Source organism: Monodelphis domestica, chromosome 3 (genome assembly GCF_027887165.1).
Source record: "Monodelphis domestica isolate mMonDom1 chromosome 3, mMonDom1.pri, whole genome shotgun sequence".
NCBI lineage: Eukaryota > Metazoa > Chordata > Mammalia > Didelphimorphia > Didelphidae > Monodelphis > Monodelphis domestica.
Window position 1 is genome coordinate 376,824,322 of NC_077229.1, and position 15,223 is coordinate 376,839,544.

The 15,223-nt window shown below is 38.3% G+C and overlaps 1 protein-coding gene across 9 annotated transcripts in view; it reads right to left on the reverse strand.

Moving 5' to 3' along the window:
* TRIO (trio Rho guanine nucleotide exchange factor) overlaps positions 1-15,223 on the reverse strand; it is a 539,234-nt gene that overhangs the window by 160,135 nt on the left and 363,876 nt on the right. For all 9 annotated transcript variants that reach the window (XM_056824283.1, XM_056824286.1, XM_056824285.1 and 6 more), the window contains 6 exons: positions 12,355-12,550; positions 11,264-11,430; positions 8,220-8,339; positions 5,917-6,108; positions 5,286-5,435; positions 2,406-2,520 (listed from right to left, as the gene is read on the reverse strand). In XM_056824283.1, the coding sequence (XP_056680261.1) occupies positions 2,406-2,520; positions 5,286-5,435; positions 5,917-6,108; positions 8,220-8,339; positions 11,264-11,430; positions 12,355-12,550 (940 nt within the window). The remainder of the gene's footprint in view (positions 1-2,405; positions 2,521-5,285; positions 5,436-5,916; positions 6,109-8,219; positions 8,340-11,263; positions 11,431-12,354; positions 12,551-15,223) is intronic.

Consider the following 15,223-nt stretch of genomic DNA (forward strand, 5'->3'; position numbering starts at 1 on the left):
GGATAAACAGAAGTCAAACTTTAGGGTTTACATTTTAAATAAGAGGAAAAAATAATTTACTATATTCAAAGGAATGGAAGGAAGGGAATAAGCATTTATATAATATCTGCTTTATGCTAAATACTCTTATGTCTTTACAAATGTCATCTCATTTGATCTTCCCCTAAATGCAAAAGAAAAATATATGATTTATAAATTGTTTATAAAGATCTATAATTTGGGGTTTTGGTTTCAAAAGATTAATATAAAAATGAATAATATGGAAATAGTTATTGAGTGATAATACATGTATAACCCAGTGGAATTGCTTGTCAACTCTGGGAAATTGGAAGAGGAAAAAATTATTTTAAAAAAATTTTAAAAGAGGGAGGAAAAGGTTAGTGAAGGTTAATTTAATAAGGCTATTATTCTGCCCATTTTAGAGTTGAAGGACATTGAGGCAAATGGAATCTGTAAGTGATTTACCTACGATCACAGAGCTTGTGTGAGGTGGGATTTGAATTTAGATCTTCCTGACTCTATGCCCAATTCTATGCCCAATGTGCCACCTTGCTGCCCTTACAACATGCTTCAATTGCATGAACTAATAAAATCTTTTTCTTTTAAACTCAAAGACATGTAAATTCTACCACCAGGTTGAGAAAAACTGATATTCTATCATTCTTTTTTCCAGTCTTCTCAAAAAGTAAAGTGAGACTCACTGCTCCCAACTTGTTATCATATCTATGAAGTAACTGTGACAATCCAGACTTAATGATGAATCTATACTCTTTCAGGTCAAGTAGATGAAAACTTCAAATGGAATTGGTTCATTTCATGAAATCTGACTAAAAATGATGGGCAGAACCTCAAATGTGATTGTACCTGTAACAGCTTAATCAAACTTCATGACTAAAATTTGGGGAATTTTTTTTTTCTTTAGCTATAAGGGAGTTGGCAGGGAGAGAAGCAAAGATTGCCTTATAGGGAACCCCAGCAAGGAAATCCTCTTTCCCAATGTAGATCAGCTCTTTCTCTCAAATTAATAATCTAAAGAGTTGTCAAGAACACTAAAAAGGATGTCAGTGAGCATTTTTTAAGAACTTGCCTATTCTATTCTAGATGATGAAGACATAGAACAAGGCAAAACCTTTCCCTCAAGATAGGGACTTGTCCTCATGACTTGACCAAGGTCACAAGGCATTATGAGTTAAAATGAGGACTTGAACCCAGGATTTCCTGGCTTTAGGGTCAACTCTCATTCTATATTCCATCTTGGCTCTCATATTTAGTAATTAAATGCATTAAGAAAATTTAAAAATAGAAGATTTATAAGAATTTCTTTGGATTTTTTTTTTTGCCTAACTTCTTATATAGTTAAAAAAAACAAAACTCTTACCTTCGGGCTTAGTATCAATTCTAAGACAGAAGAGTGCCCAGGGCTAGGTAACTGGGGTTAAGTGACTTGCCCAGGGTCACACTTTTAGGAAATGTCTAGTCTATAAAGCCAGATTTGAACACAGTTCTTTCAGACTCTACGCCTGGTACTCTATCCACTGTGCCACCTAGCTGACCCATCTACAGTTTAAAAAATACTGGTTACATGCATTACTAGTTTGCCCTTCACTTTATAATAGTTTGATCTTTTTATCAGACTGAAAATTATTCTTTAAATACAGCGAAGACAGAATATTTTTTTAAGGAAGTCTCAGTTCAAAGCTCATATTCTCTCCATATTGCTATTTTTATGTATCTGTTTTCACTTTGCTCCATTTCATCAGTTCTAATGAATTTACTTGGTATATAATATCCTTTTATTAGTCTTCTATTTAACAAATGGAGGTTTTAATAAGCTTATTAAATTGTTGCTACTTTTCTTTCTTTTTTTCCCCCTTAAACCCTTACCTTCCAAGAGTGGTAAGGGCTAAGCAATGGGGGTTTAAGTGACTTGTCCAGGGTCACCTAGCTAGGAAGTGTCTGAGGCCAGATTTGGACCTAGGATCTCCTGTTTCTAGGCTTGGCTCTCAATCCATTGAGCTACCTAGTTGCCCGCTGTTGCTACTTTTCTAAGAAAATGACAAACCAAGTTGTAATTTAATTTCTAAGCTCCCTGAAGGTAGGATCCATGACTCATTTAAAATTCTGTATAAAAATTCATTCCCAGGAAAAGACTGCAATAGGAGGTGCTTAATAAATACATACTGACTAACTAAAAAGAGAGCTGAATGAATATGAAATAGAAATAGTTTTAAAAAGCTTCCCCACAATAATGCAATTTAATTGTCTTCCCTTATTATGTTCAGAAAGTAGTACAGATCTCCCATTTTTAGAATCCTTCAATGGCTTGTGTACAAAGTTAGGTGAAGCCAACGTAGGTGGAATCAGTCCTGCTAACCAGTGAAGGGAATGCTGTGAGAGATGCTCACTTTTCACTTGTTGCTCAGGAGCTTTGATGTGGGTCACCATCCCCGGCATATTTACACTGTTCCTGTGTAGATATTTCAAGAAGACGTCCGCATTCCTTCGAGCAAGTGTGCAAGCCTATAAAAAATGGATGGTCTGTGAGGACTGGTGTATTATGGAACCTTATAAAAATCCATCGCCTGACTACAAAGACAATATCATCTCACTGTTACAAACCTTTGCATACACCTACAGAATTTATACATACTACTTAGACCTATTAGTTTTGAAAACATACAAATCCAACCTCATTTCAATGAAAATTTCTTTTCCAAATAAACACCAATTACCCTAGTTCACTTAAGTAAGAGTCAATGCAAAAATACTGCAGTAAAACAAGGAATTCATATTGGTTTCACATAAAATTCAATTTTGAGCTAACCTCTAAATGGAGCAACTCAAAAAATGTCTGGTTAGGATCTGTAATTTCCCTGAATCCTGGGAACTTAAGGTAGGGAAAGTTTCCCTGCCAACGCAGGCCAGAAGCTGCTGGGTAACTTAGTCTGGGAGAATTGTCTTGGGGAATGATCATGGAAAAATGGTCATCCTGGGGGTGCACGGCTTGCATGCAAGGGAGGCCCTGAACCTCACTCTGGCTTGCTCCTCACATGGAGGCCTGGCTGCGACACCCCACACTGCCTTACTCCAGTCACAGCAGAATCCTATTATCACGGTATAGCATGGGAGCCTTAGGAGCTTGTATATTCTCATGCAGAACACTTCCAAGTGTGTCGGTCCTGCCAGTATGTGTACAAACTTCTTTCCTAAAAGGATCCTTTTTTTGTAGAGATGCTGACTAGCCAGTTGCTTAAAATTCAGAGAATTACTTGTTACTTATGAATGCACTATGGCCAGCCCAGGAAATTTCAATTTCTGAACATTATCTTTTTATGTAACAAAACTTAATCAATGGAGGAAGGTATTTTAAGCTAAATACTTTCTCCTACACAAGAATTTACCTATTCCCCTGGAGCCAATGCTCAGCTCTGACCTGCTGGAGGACTATGGGTGGATAGCCGTGTTGCTCCCCAATCTGGAGCCCTTAAGTCTCATTTCCTCCATGATGAAGCAAGGGCCATCTAAGAGACTCAGAAGTCATGGGCAAGTTAATTCTAGAAGTAACACACTTAAATCCCCTGTGCTTTGCTCAGGCCTCTCTCTAGAACCAGAATGCCTTCTCCTCTTTTCTGTCTTTGTTTAGATTGTGAAGTCTTTAAAGACACGGATTGATTTAGCTTTCTTTGTCTCTCTTGAGCTTAGCACAGTTCTTGGCATACAGCAGACGCTAAATAACTGCTTTGAGTGACTTGTTTATTCCTGTTCATCCTTTAAATCCCAACTTAAATACTACCTTCTCTCCATGCAGCCTTTCTTGTTCATTCATATAAATAACAAACTTTAGATCTCATAATAATGCACATTTATTTAGCATCCCTCTCCCCACCCCAATCAATACTTCATAGACTCTTTGCAGAAAGAAAGAATATCTTACCAAAATTTCATATCTTCCCTAGGCTAATATAATTCTCTGCACACATTAGGTCCTTAATAAAAAGTATGTCATACAACAAAAAGAATAGGAGCATGAGTTCCTAATAACTTTTAGACAGGCTTTAATTACAGATTGAAAATTCATGAGGAACTCAAGATAATGCACAAAAATTTAATTCAACAAACATTTATTAAGTGCCTACTGTGTGCAAGCCGTTGCTCTAGGTATTGGCTAGATAAAACACAATACTTGCACTCCTTGAACTAAACAGTGTGTGACTGTGACACAGACTTAAATGACTACAAAATATAACAATACAACATGAGTTTATAAAGAGGAGCAGCACCATTAACAATGCCATTGGACATCTAGGAGGTTATGTGTTTGGCTTTATCTAAGCTATGGCTATGATTTTATTGAAGCCTACTTTTGCTACTGCGAGCTACACAGAGTTACACAGGCAGTGAGTGCCTGAGGCCAGATTTGAACTCAAGCCTTCCTTACTCTATCCATTGAGCCACCTGCCTAATACAGTTGTGTGTGTGTGTGTGTGTGTGTGTGTGTGTGTGTGTGTGTGTGTGTGTGTGTGTGTGTGTGTGTGTGTGATATCCATCGGCCCAACTACCACAAATGCTTTGGCCAAATGACAAAATCACCGTGAGGATATGAGAGCCATGCCTCTTGAGAAGCTCTCAGATGCATCCACTGTCCATTAGTACAGTAGGACCTTGTTTAACATAAGCGATACATTCCCAGATCCTTTGTGTAAGTTGAAAATCACATACAACAGCTAATAACCCCATGATTTATTATTTCTTATATGAACCCATGAGGTACTTTATGACTTTTCTTAGGCTTTTCAGAGCTAGCAGCATCGTGTTCATGGAGCAAAGAGAAGCAGGGTTCTGACCCAGAAGTGACATGTTCCAAGCAAGAACGTCGGACAAAGCCTAATGCTGGAGCTAATGCCTGGCCCAAGACAATAAAAGGACTCGTATGGACGCTTCTCAGAGCAAGAATGAGCATGGCCGAGTCAACTGCTTAGGAAAATGGTGTGGCTTTAGCACATAATTAAAATTTTTATTTTACGCATTTTTCTACCTTAATTTTTTTCACGGCCAGTTGTGTATGCCTGAGTTCACGTGTAAAGGATATAAAGGATTATAAAGGATTCCTCATGGTTCCCTTGGTGGGGTGGAGCATGCTTTTTAAGTGAACTCCAAAGGATGGTACCTTCACAGTACACACACACAATAAGAGTGCTCGTCTAGAAAATCCTTTACGATTCCTCGAACACGTGCCTGCTCACAATCTGGTGAGGAAGTCAAGGCCAAGAAAGCCGTCTCCGTACCTTCAGGAATGCTTCCTTCTGCTCCAGGTGTTTGCTAATCATGGGGGTGACGTGGTCGGTCTCCGAGTTGGGCCCCAGTTTGTCGGCTCCTCCACACCAGTCTTCCTCTCGCTTGTATTCCTGCTCCAAGCTCTCTAAGACACTACACACCTGCAAAGCACCACAGAGCAAGGCTCAAGGACGTCCCTCAGAGCGTCACGCCACATGGACAAATGTATCGGGGCTAGTTGTCATTGGGCAAGCGTGACCAAAGCCTGGTCGTCTTTATGAGGAGAGCATAAGGCTGGCACCATTGAAGGGGGTTAAAGAAACAAAAGATGGAGCACATTAAACATTACAGTCATTTTTCACAACCTGGAGGACACGTAGAGGATAAAGGCAAAGGCAAGCCGGGCTTTCGGCAAACTCAATAAAGCCACGTCAGTCAGTATCACGTGTTGGCTAAAGGTTTGAAAGGAGTTAAGAGAGGCCTCTTCTCAGCCATCCTGGGGATCCCCACAGCGAGGCACACGGTGTATAGTAAATTGAGACTGTTATAGCGGTAGCGTCATTTAAGGCAGGCCTTCCTGAGCAGGTGGCTTAATCAAGGGCATCTGGACATAAGCAAGTCTGAGCTACGGAAATTTCCTACCTGTTCTGAGGTTTTATAGAAGGCGACAGAGGCATTGACCAGCTTGAGGCGGTCTTCCATCTTGAGCATAAGCTGCTGCCAATGAGAGGCCACTTTTTCGGCACAGTCCCTGATCATGTCCATGTCATAATGGTTGGCTTGGAGCATGGCCTCGGCCTTCTGCTGTACCTGCAGGGCACTCTGATGTGTCTTCTAGTTAAGAAAAGCAAGGAGAAAAGAATGAAACTGATTCCTAACAAAGGATATACTCATGTATTGGGAGAGAGTTGGCTTGGCTGTAATAGTCTTCTTGCTCTATATTTTATGAATTCATGCACTTATGAAAGGCTAAATTAATTCTTTTTCTAAGGTGCAACTCCCCAACATGGTCAATACTTATTAGTACACTTTTAGAAGGAATCAATGGAAGTTCAGTAGAAAGAAATTTTTTTTTTGGAGCAATGAGTTTATAATCATGGCGTGGTTTAGCTATTGTGTTTTAGGGGCCTGTTTATTGTTCTTCCATTATTTTCAGTTATGTATGACTCTTCATGACCCCATTTGGGATTTTCTTGGCAAAGATGCTAGAGTTGTTTGCCATGTCTTTCTCTAGTTCGTTTTATGGATGAAGAAATTGAGGTAAACAGAATTAAGTGACTTGCCCAGGGTCACAAAGGTAGTATCTGAGGTGAGATTTGAACTGATGAGTCTTCCTGACTCTTTGGGGACTTGATAAAAAGAAATTGGGGAGACAGTGGCAAGAAAACCTTGCATATTATTTAAAACAAACAAACAAATGTGAAACTTCAATTTAAAGTCCAGGAAAAATTGTGGTTTGAAGGAATTTCATTCTAAATTTATTTTTTAAATATAAAAAATTTTTTTAAATCCCTAAATCTCACAATTCCTATTTGCTTCTTCTTGTAAATGAATATGAAATGTCAATGGGAGATCCTGAAAGAATAGGGATAGCTCAGTAAATGGTTCTGTTATTTTGTTGCTATATGGAGGAACTTTCTCTCCAAATACATTAGGTACTATCTCTGTAACTTTTAATCCTATACTGCTGCTGTCCAGAGTTCTTATGACTTGCCCAGGGTCACATGAAAAGTTGGGATTGGTTAATTTAAAAAAAAAAAAGATGAGGTTTAGAGGACAGAAGTTGAGGGAACTCATAATGGGTGGCGTTAATCCAGAAAAAGTAGGGGGCCAGGAATAGAGCCAGGGGCTTGAACAGAGTGAAAAAAAGTCTGAAACAACCTCTGGCAAATTTGAATTTGTAGAATACTCAACTAATTAACACATATTTGTGCTTTTCGCATGACTATTTTGAGTATTTCTTTTTTCTATGGGAAAATGTGTTCTATGTTCTATTTGATGAAGGCAAAAGTATACCTAATATTACCAATGGATGCAACAGAGCCTCAGCATGAAGCTCACACCAGCAAAAAGAAAGGATAATAAAATGATTCTGTTTCAGGAGAGAAAGGATCTTTTTTTTCCTCCCCCTAACTCAGCAAGACAATATAGAGAAGCTTTGGAACAAATCTCAAGAATTCTTTAGCTCTAGGAAAGCCATTTTTATCGATTCGCTTCTCCAGACAACTCTCTGAGATTAAGTTACAGATAAGCTTCTGGTCTGCATTTGAGGGGCAGATTTCTACCCCAGATGTTTCCAATATCCAGTAAAAGCTCAAATCCCAACCCAAATTTTAAAAATTATTCTATCAGATGGTTAGTAAAAAAGTTAATTTTACGTGAAACCAGTACAAAATCCTTGACTTACTACAGTTCTGTTGCATTGGTTTTTACTTAAGTGAATTAGCCTGTTTTGGAAAAGAAATTTTCATGATATGAAGTTGGATCTGTATGTTTTCAAAACTCGAAATTGTAATAAAAAAAACCCAAATGATATCAAACCTAAAAGCAAATATTACTTTATGTTGTTAAATTTAACTGAGAAAAAAAAAGGGGATAGACCACAAGATTTGTAAAAGATGCCAACTAATGTGGGTCACAGGAAGATAAGGGTTTCCATTTTCATTCACATAGTTCTTGTTATACTACAAAGGAAATAATGGACATATCAATGGTCATTATTTTGTTACTATTTTATGGCTGCTGGAGCAGGTACAGATCTTCAGAAATTAAAAAAATTCATTATAGCTTCTGTTAATTATTTTTCAGCTAACATTACTTATTGTAATAAGTAATTTGGTAACATAATGGTATTATAATCATCTTGCAGAATATAACTAAGAATAAGTTCATTAATGCAAAAGGCTATTGACTAATTTAAATGAATGGCACCCAAGTATTCTTACCTCGATGGCATGCTGGAATTGCTCATGTTCTCGTTGTAGCTGTTCAGCCTCTTGCAATGAGCTGGCTGTAATGAGTCCTGCATTTAACATGGATTCTCCATTGCGGATCCAACCCAGCACCTGAAATAGCAAATATAATTACTTAGAGAGCTGGTTCTTAACATGCCAGTCACCAACCTGAAAGAGTTCTAGATGTGTTCCCCAAATTTCTTGGTTTTTTGTATTTTATTTTAAACATATTACTGATACATTTATTGTTATAAAACCATTGTCACCGTAACCTTCATTGGGGTGTCTCCTTAGAAGCAGGACCATTCTCACCAATCATTCTGTGAGGGTTTTTAAAGTAGCAAGTGGGAACTGATGGTGGGGGGTGGTTATGGGTCGGGCTACAGATAGTGATTTGAGAGTGACTTCAAGATCTAAAATTTCTATGGTAATGAAGAGTCATTTTCTATATCCCTTCAGTTTTAATGAACCTGTGATAAATAAAATTTTCAAAATGTAAAGTGACTAGAGTCTTTTTTTTAAAATAGACAATGAAATGTCACATAAAATGGAACAGGAAGTAGGAGACAATGTAGCCTATACTTGTAACTGATCCAACTGATTAATTATCAGGACTCTGAATTCTCTTTCTCTAGAAATACACAAAATAAGAAGTTAATTCATGACTTCAAAAATTGTGACATATGAATACAATGAAAGGTGATGGCATCTGTTAAGTAATGAGGAATAGAAAGAAGCATGGGAAGACTTCTATGAATTAATATTGATACAAAGTGAAGTAAATAGAGTCAAGAAAAAATATCCAAAATGATACAATCATATAAATGAACAGAACAAGTAAAAGAAAAGAAAATGGAATGTTTTGTAATCATTATAAACAAAGAAGAGATCAGGGTAGATACATTTCCCTTCTATGGAGTTGTGGAATTTTTTTTTTTGAAGGGTTATCTATGAGTATGAAACATTGTCTTTTTTGTTTGTGTTATTTTGTTATTTATTTTGTTTATTTCTTTGTTTTTTTTTCCTTGATGAATTGAACAGTCATTATTTTTTCTTTTTTAAGCTTAAAAAATGCTCTGTTATTTTGGGATTGTTCTTTGGGATGGTGGAAATTTAGGCAATGTAAAAAACAAAAGAAATCAATAAAAATATTTTTAAAGAAATATGACAAGACATGAGGTGAAAAAAAAACCCAACAAAGTGATTCTAAGTTTCTGCTAATAAAAAGAAAAGATTATTACATTAGTTGTTCCTAAAAAAAAAAAAGGCAAGCCAGGACAATTCAGATAGGGTTAGTATAATCCATTTCATTAGCTTACATATAGGATCTAGATCTCATTAAGTATATAACTTGGGGCTTCAACCTGAGAAAAAGTGTGACAAAAAATCAAGCATATGCTGGAACCAGCTCATACCTGCTCAATAGAACCAATTGTTAATTTTTTCTACCTCAGAAATTGGCAATTCTACAAATCAGGGCTTGGTTTATTGTTTTGTTGATTTTCTTGACTTAAGAAAGTTATTGAAAAAATATTAATAATGTAAATTAAATTTAAAAGTGAGTCATGCTTTTTTTAGCCAGCCAATGGGTAAAATTTACCAGTACACCCCTGCTGTGAAGGGAAGAGGACTGGAAAACCGGGCCTCAGGTGTTATTTCTAACAGTGGCTATCTCACATTAGCTCTCTGTACCTCAGTTTCCTCATCTATAAAATGAGGGTCCTGGATTAGGGTATCTCTAAGATCTCTTCTAGCTCTAACATTCTGTGTTACTGACAAGTCATCTCATGGGAGAGTATATCCTTCCCTCCTGTGTGCTAGGATAGTCTTGTTTACCTGAGTATTCCTCTGATCATTATACAAAACCTGGGAGATGCTGCATCAGGTACACGTGGCTCCCCAAGCTGCAGAAAATGGACCCTTTCAAATGTTTAACATTTTATTTTCTCAGCCTGGCCTGCCTCTAGACAGGAGGAAAACCATAGCCTCCCAGAGCGTGTGATCCTGCCCAAGCCAGTGACAGTCAGTTTGGCAGGAAATCTCAGTAACACCAGCAGGAAGCAATGCACTCAGGTGTTTAAGGTACAAAATACAAATAAGAAAACAGACCCTGCAGGAGGTTTACGACATGGTGTTCCTCTGAGAGGCTGCTCCCTGCGGAGGAGCTGAGAAGCATTTCCTAGGTACGAAGGAGCAGCCACATGGCCAATATATTGTATCATCATTTGCTTAGGGCCCAAGAACAAGTGGGTGAGGAGATGGGCCGAGGTCCCTGACGGTAAGAAGATATCTAGAACAGAGATGGGGTGAGCCTTAGAAGATGCATGTTGCTGTTTAGCCAGTTCAGTTGTGTCTGACTCTTCGTGACTCCATTTAGGGTTTTCTGGGCAAAGTGACTCAGAGGTTTACCATTTTGTTTTCTAGCTCCTCTTATGGAGGAGGAAACTGAGGCAAACAGGGTAAAGTGACTTGTACAGGGTCCCCCAGTGAGGAAGTTTCTGAGGCTGGAAAGAGGAGATCTTCCTGACTCTAGATCCACCACTATCTACTGTGCTACCCAGCCGCTCCTAGAAGGTTCAAGGGATCTTTTTTTCCTCAGAGATAAAAGGAAAAAGAATAACCCCTTGGTTCCTTCAAGATTCAGCTCAGATGCCCCCTTGCACAGAGCCATCTTGCTTCTTTACTCCTCTGCTCATTTGTGTTTATTCTTCCTATCATTGTGATAAGGCTGCATGGATTCAGAGATGAGAATGTTAACCCAGCCCTTCCTCCTTTCACAGAGAACAGAGTGGGTCCATCCCCTTCTTGGGGTCCCAGGGCCAAGAAGCGTCTGCCCGAGGTGGCTCATCTGCTGCCTTCCCCTCTGCCCCTTGCACTGCCTCTCCTTGTGGGAGGTGCACTGGAGGCAGGGCTGTTCCCTTTCCTCCGTCCCCTGCCCTTAGCTCTGTGTTTGCAGACCAGATGTGCAATGAGTGCTTTCTGTGGACTGACCGTTCACTAGGGGCCACAGCGCAAGTGGATATGCTGGAGGATACCTGTTTAACTTCTGCCTGCAGATGGCGCAGCTGCACGCACTGCTCCAGGTGTTTCCGATGCTGCTCCGCCGCCAAGTCCAGCTCCTGCTGCTTCTCGTGAAGAAACTCCAGTAAGTCCTGGACGCGGGTGGCCATGTCCACATCTCTGTCACACAGCAACTCAACCCCTGAAAGCGATCACAGGAGACACTGACCCGCTTTCTCCAGTTTCCCAATGTATGGCTAAACAGAGGATCTGCTTGGAGGTTTTGACAATTGCCCTTGGCCCAGTCAGTCTGCCCAGGAGGCTCCTGGGTGATGGCAATTAGACTGAGACATTAATAACTCAGTAACAGGCACGGCGTGTCCTTACATATACTACACACATGTATCTGAATCTATTTGCTACACATTAAAACCAAACACCATTTTCCAGCGCCTAAATTAATGTTCTAGATCTTCTGTGACCATAACCAATGGGTAATTGTATGGCTAATTGAAGAGCTCAGTTCTTAGATTCACGTTCTGGGAACCGTCTCTACAGATGGGGGGACTGGGGAGGCTGCATCTTTTCTGAGTCAGTGGAACCCTGTTTCGGGGGCATGCTCAGCTTGCATTTTAATAAGCCTGGCATTAGCCTTGGCAATTTAAAGCAATTCAGTGGTGAACATAGTTCCATATAGTGTAAAGTATTAGTCAGATGTTTCCTATTGCCTCTAGTGACACCTGCTGGTGAAATAAAAATTAAACAAAAATTAAATTAACCTGAAATAAAAAAGTTACATTTCTGATGCTGAACTATGTCATTTTTCTAGTGTTCTCATTTCATAACATTATGATGTGTTTGTTGGAGCTTGGAATGGTTCCTGAGAATTTATTTTAAAGATTATTTTAGTATGTATGATCATAATTTTGATTATTATAAAAAATTTCATTTTAAGAATTCAGAGCAGAATGCCTACATTAGAGTTATACTAAAATTTAACTTTGGAAAACATTAACAGCTTTTAGCCATCCCATTAAAATATTCTGAATTCATAGAGCAACATGAAGAAGAAACTCCAATATGGCATAAAATGAAAACAACAACAAAATGCCTGACCATCTCTTACCTGAGGCTTGTACTTCATTGACATATTGCAGGAGATCTTGTCCTTGGTGAATGACGTCGAAGGTCAAATTATTCATCGTTAGTGCTTTGTCTGCGTGGTGCTGGAGCCGCTGTTCTGCTATGGTGAGATCTTCGGTGTCAAAGTCATTCATTTGCTGAGAAAGCTCATCATTCCAAGATTCAAGGTCTGAGATGATCTAACAGGGTAAAAAAAATCCATCTCCTTAAGAACATAAAAAATATGCTGACTATTTACATTCAGATCTTTAGAAATGACAAAATTCAAAAGACAACAAACACGAGAAAAAAATCATAGGAAATCTATTCTTCCATTTCCCATCCTATATCATAAGTTCTTGAAAATGCAAAACAAAATGGTGAAATAGCATTTGTAAAATCTAATGCTCATCGATATGGGCACCAGTAGGGTAGACCTGAAAGAGTTTGGGAATGGTATGTATTGAAACCATAGTGGGTTTTCATATTGCCAGCATTGTGATAAGTATTTTACAAATAGTATCTCATTTGATCATTCAACAACCCTGCAAGGTAGGAGCTATTATTATCTCCATTGTACAACTGAGGAAACTGAGGCAAATAGAGGTTAAGTGTCTTGCTCAGGGTCACAGAGCTAGTCAGTGTCAGAAGCTGAATTGGAACTTACATCTTCCTGCCTTCAGGTTCAGCAGCTTCTCAGCTGCCAGGAACATCAGCCCTTTTTTACCAATCTTGCCTGTCTCAGTCTTCATTAGGATTTCTTTTGTACAGTTTGGTTTCTGTATGTGTGTGTATATAAAAATGGTATATTTGAATAACTCCAAATCAGACATGAACCAAAGGACAAAGAAGACATAAACAAGAAGAACTGGAAAAAAAATTATTACCAAGTCCTTTTTTGAAACCCCTACCTTCTGTCTTAGAATAGATACGAATCCCTTTAAGAAAAAACCTTTATTTTACTTTGTTGGGTCTTGGGGGAGAGAGTTGGGTTGGTAGTGGTGGCAAACCTACCAAGTTTACCAATAAACCAGTAATAAAACAGCCTACAAGGAGAGGGTAATAAACTGGCAAAGCCAAACACAGCAAATGAGACATGAACTGAAGCTGTCCTCTGGGCATAGAAAAAACCCTGGAGGAAGCCATGAAAATGAATAAACATGGAAAATGCTACTATAATGTTTATTATAAGCTCTTAGTTACGAAACAAGTAAACAAAGAAAACCACTAAGATAAAATTCAAGAAAGGGGAAGATTTTTGGATACTGATTTTTCATTAATGAAAGTTTAAATTAGATACTTTATTTGAAAATTAAAAATTTTGAAGAAAAATTCTTATCTCATTTTAACATCCTCTCCTCCTCCACTGAGGATTATTCACAATGCAATTGAGAAGTGGCCTGTTAATAGCACAGGTCAGAATTTGCACATATAGCCCCTCACTTTCTCCAATGCATACTAAGGAATCAAAAAGAAGTTTCAGAACACCTTGCCTGGTCACACAATTAGTGATGAGTTCTAAGTTCTTTTTCCTAAAATTCCATATGATTAATTTTTCCTTATAATAATTTTTCACAAGCAAACTGTCATAATGCTGGAGCTGGAAGGGAATTCAGAAGCTAATCCCCTATTTTACAAGTGAGGAAACAGAAGCAAAGGGAATATAGATGACTTGTCCAAGGTTATTTTTTTTAAAACCTTACCTTCTAGAATCAATACTGAGTATCAATTCCAAAGCAGGAGAGTGGTGAGGGCTAGACAATTGGGGTTAAGTGACTTGCCCAGGGTCACACAGCTAGGAAGCATCTGAGGTCAGGTCATTCAAACCTAGATCCTTAGATATCAGAGCCAGTGATTTTTCCACTGTCTCCGTGCTATATGCTATAGTAATAATTATGCTGTTTTAGAAGAAACCTTTCTTTTTTAAGAAGTTAGACAGTAAAGCCTTGAGGAACATAAGTTATTTAAGAAAGCTGCAAAAAGAAGAGTAAGAAAAAGCTATAAAAAATTTGTTGGCTCTTTTAAAAAACGTGGTTGCCATCCCAAATGGCATATATAAATAAGAGAAATGGAAAGAAAACATAAAAGCTACCATTCAACTTCTTACAAGCACCAAATGCCATGCTTCCAAGGGGCACGCATATTCAAAGAAATTCAACAAATATTTATTAAGTGCCATCACCATGCTTGCCATTGGAGGTACAAAGACATAAATGAAAAATGAGCAAAAACCAATCCGCACCCTATGAAACCTTGTGCCCTATTGCAGTGAATTTTCACCTCATATAAGAGGAAACCACAGTAGGCAAAAGCTAAATTGAAAAACTAAACTTGATTCTAGCTTTCTCAAGCCTTCCTGCTTTATGTTTATTTAAAAAAAAAAAGAGGTAAAGAAACGGCCTCATTTGTGAGCATGCTGGCTCGTATTTAGAGGAGGCTGGTTCAAATGCTGGCTGTGTGCTTCTTTTACATATAATATTTTCACCAAGCCATTTAATTCTGCATTCCATTAATTCCTCATCTTTATTTTTTTTAACCTTTTACTTTCTGTCCTAGTATCAATTCTAAGACAGAAGAGCAGTAAGGGCTAGGCAATTGGGGTTAATGACTTGCCTAGGGTTACCTAGCTAGGAAGTACCTGAGGCCAAATTTGAACCTGACTCCAGGCCTGGCTCTTCATCCACTGTGCTACCTAGCTGCAACTTATTTTCCTCATTTTAAGTGAATTTATAGTAAATGATTCTGACATCCTGGCTCTAAAATCACAGGTTCAAAGATTTGTATGAGGAAGGGATCTTAAATGCCATCAAGTCCACCCACCCCTCAATTTCCAGATGAGGAAACAGAGGTTAAAAAAATAAATTGACATGTTA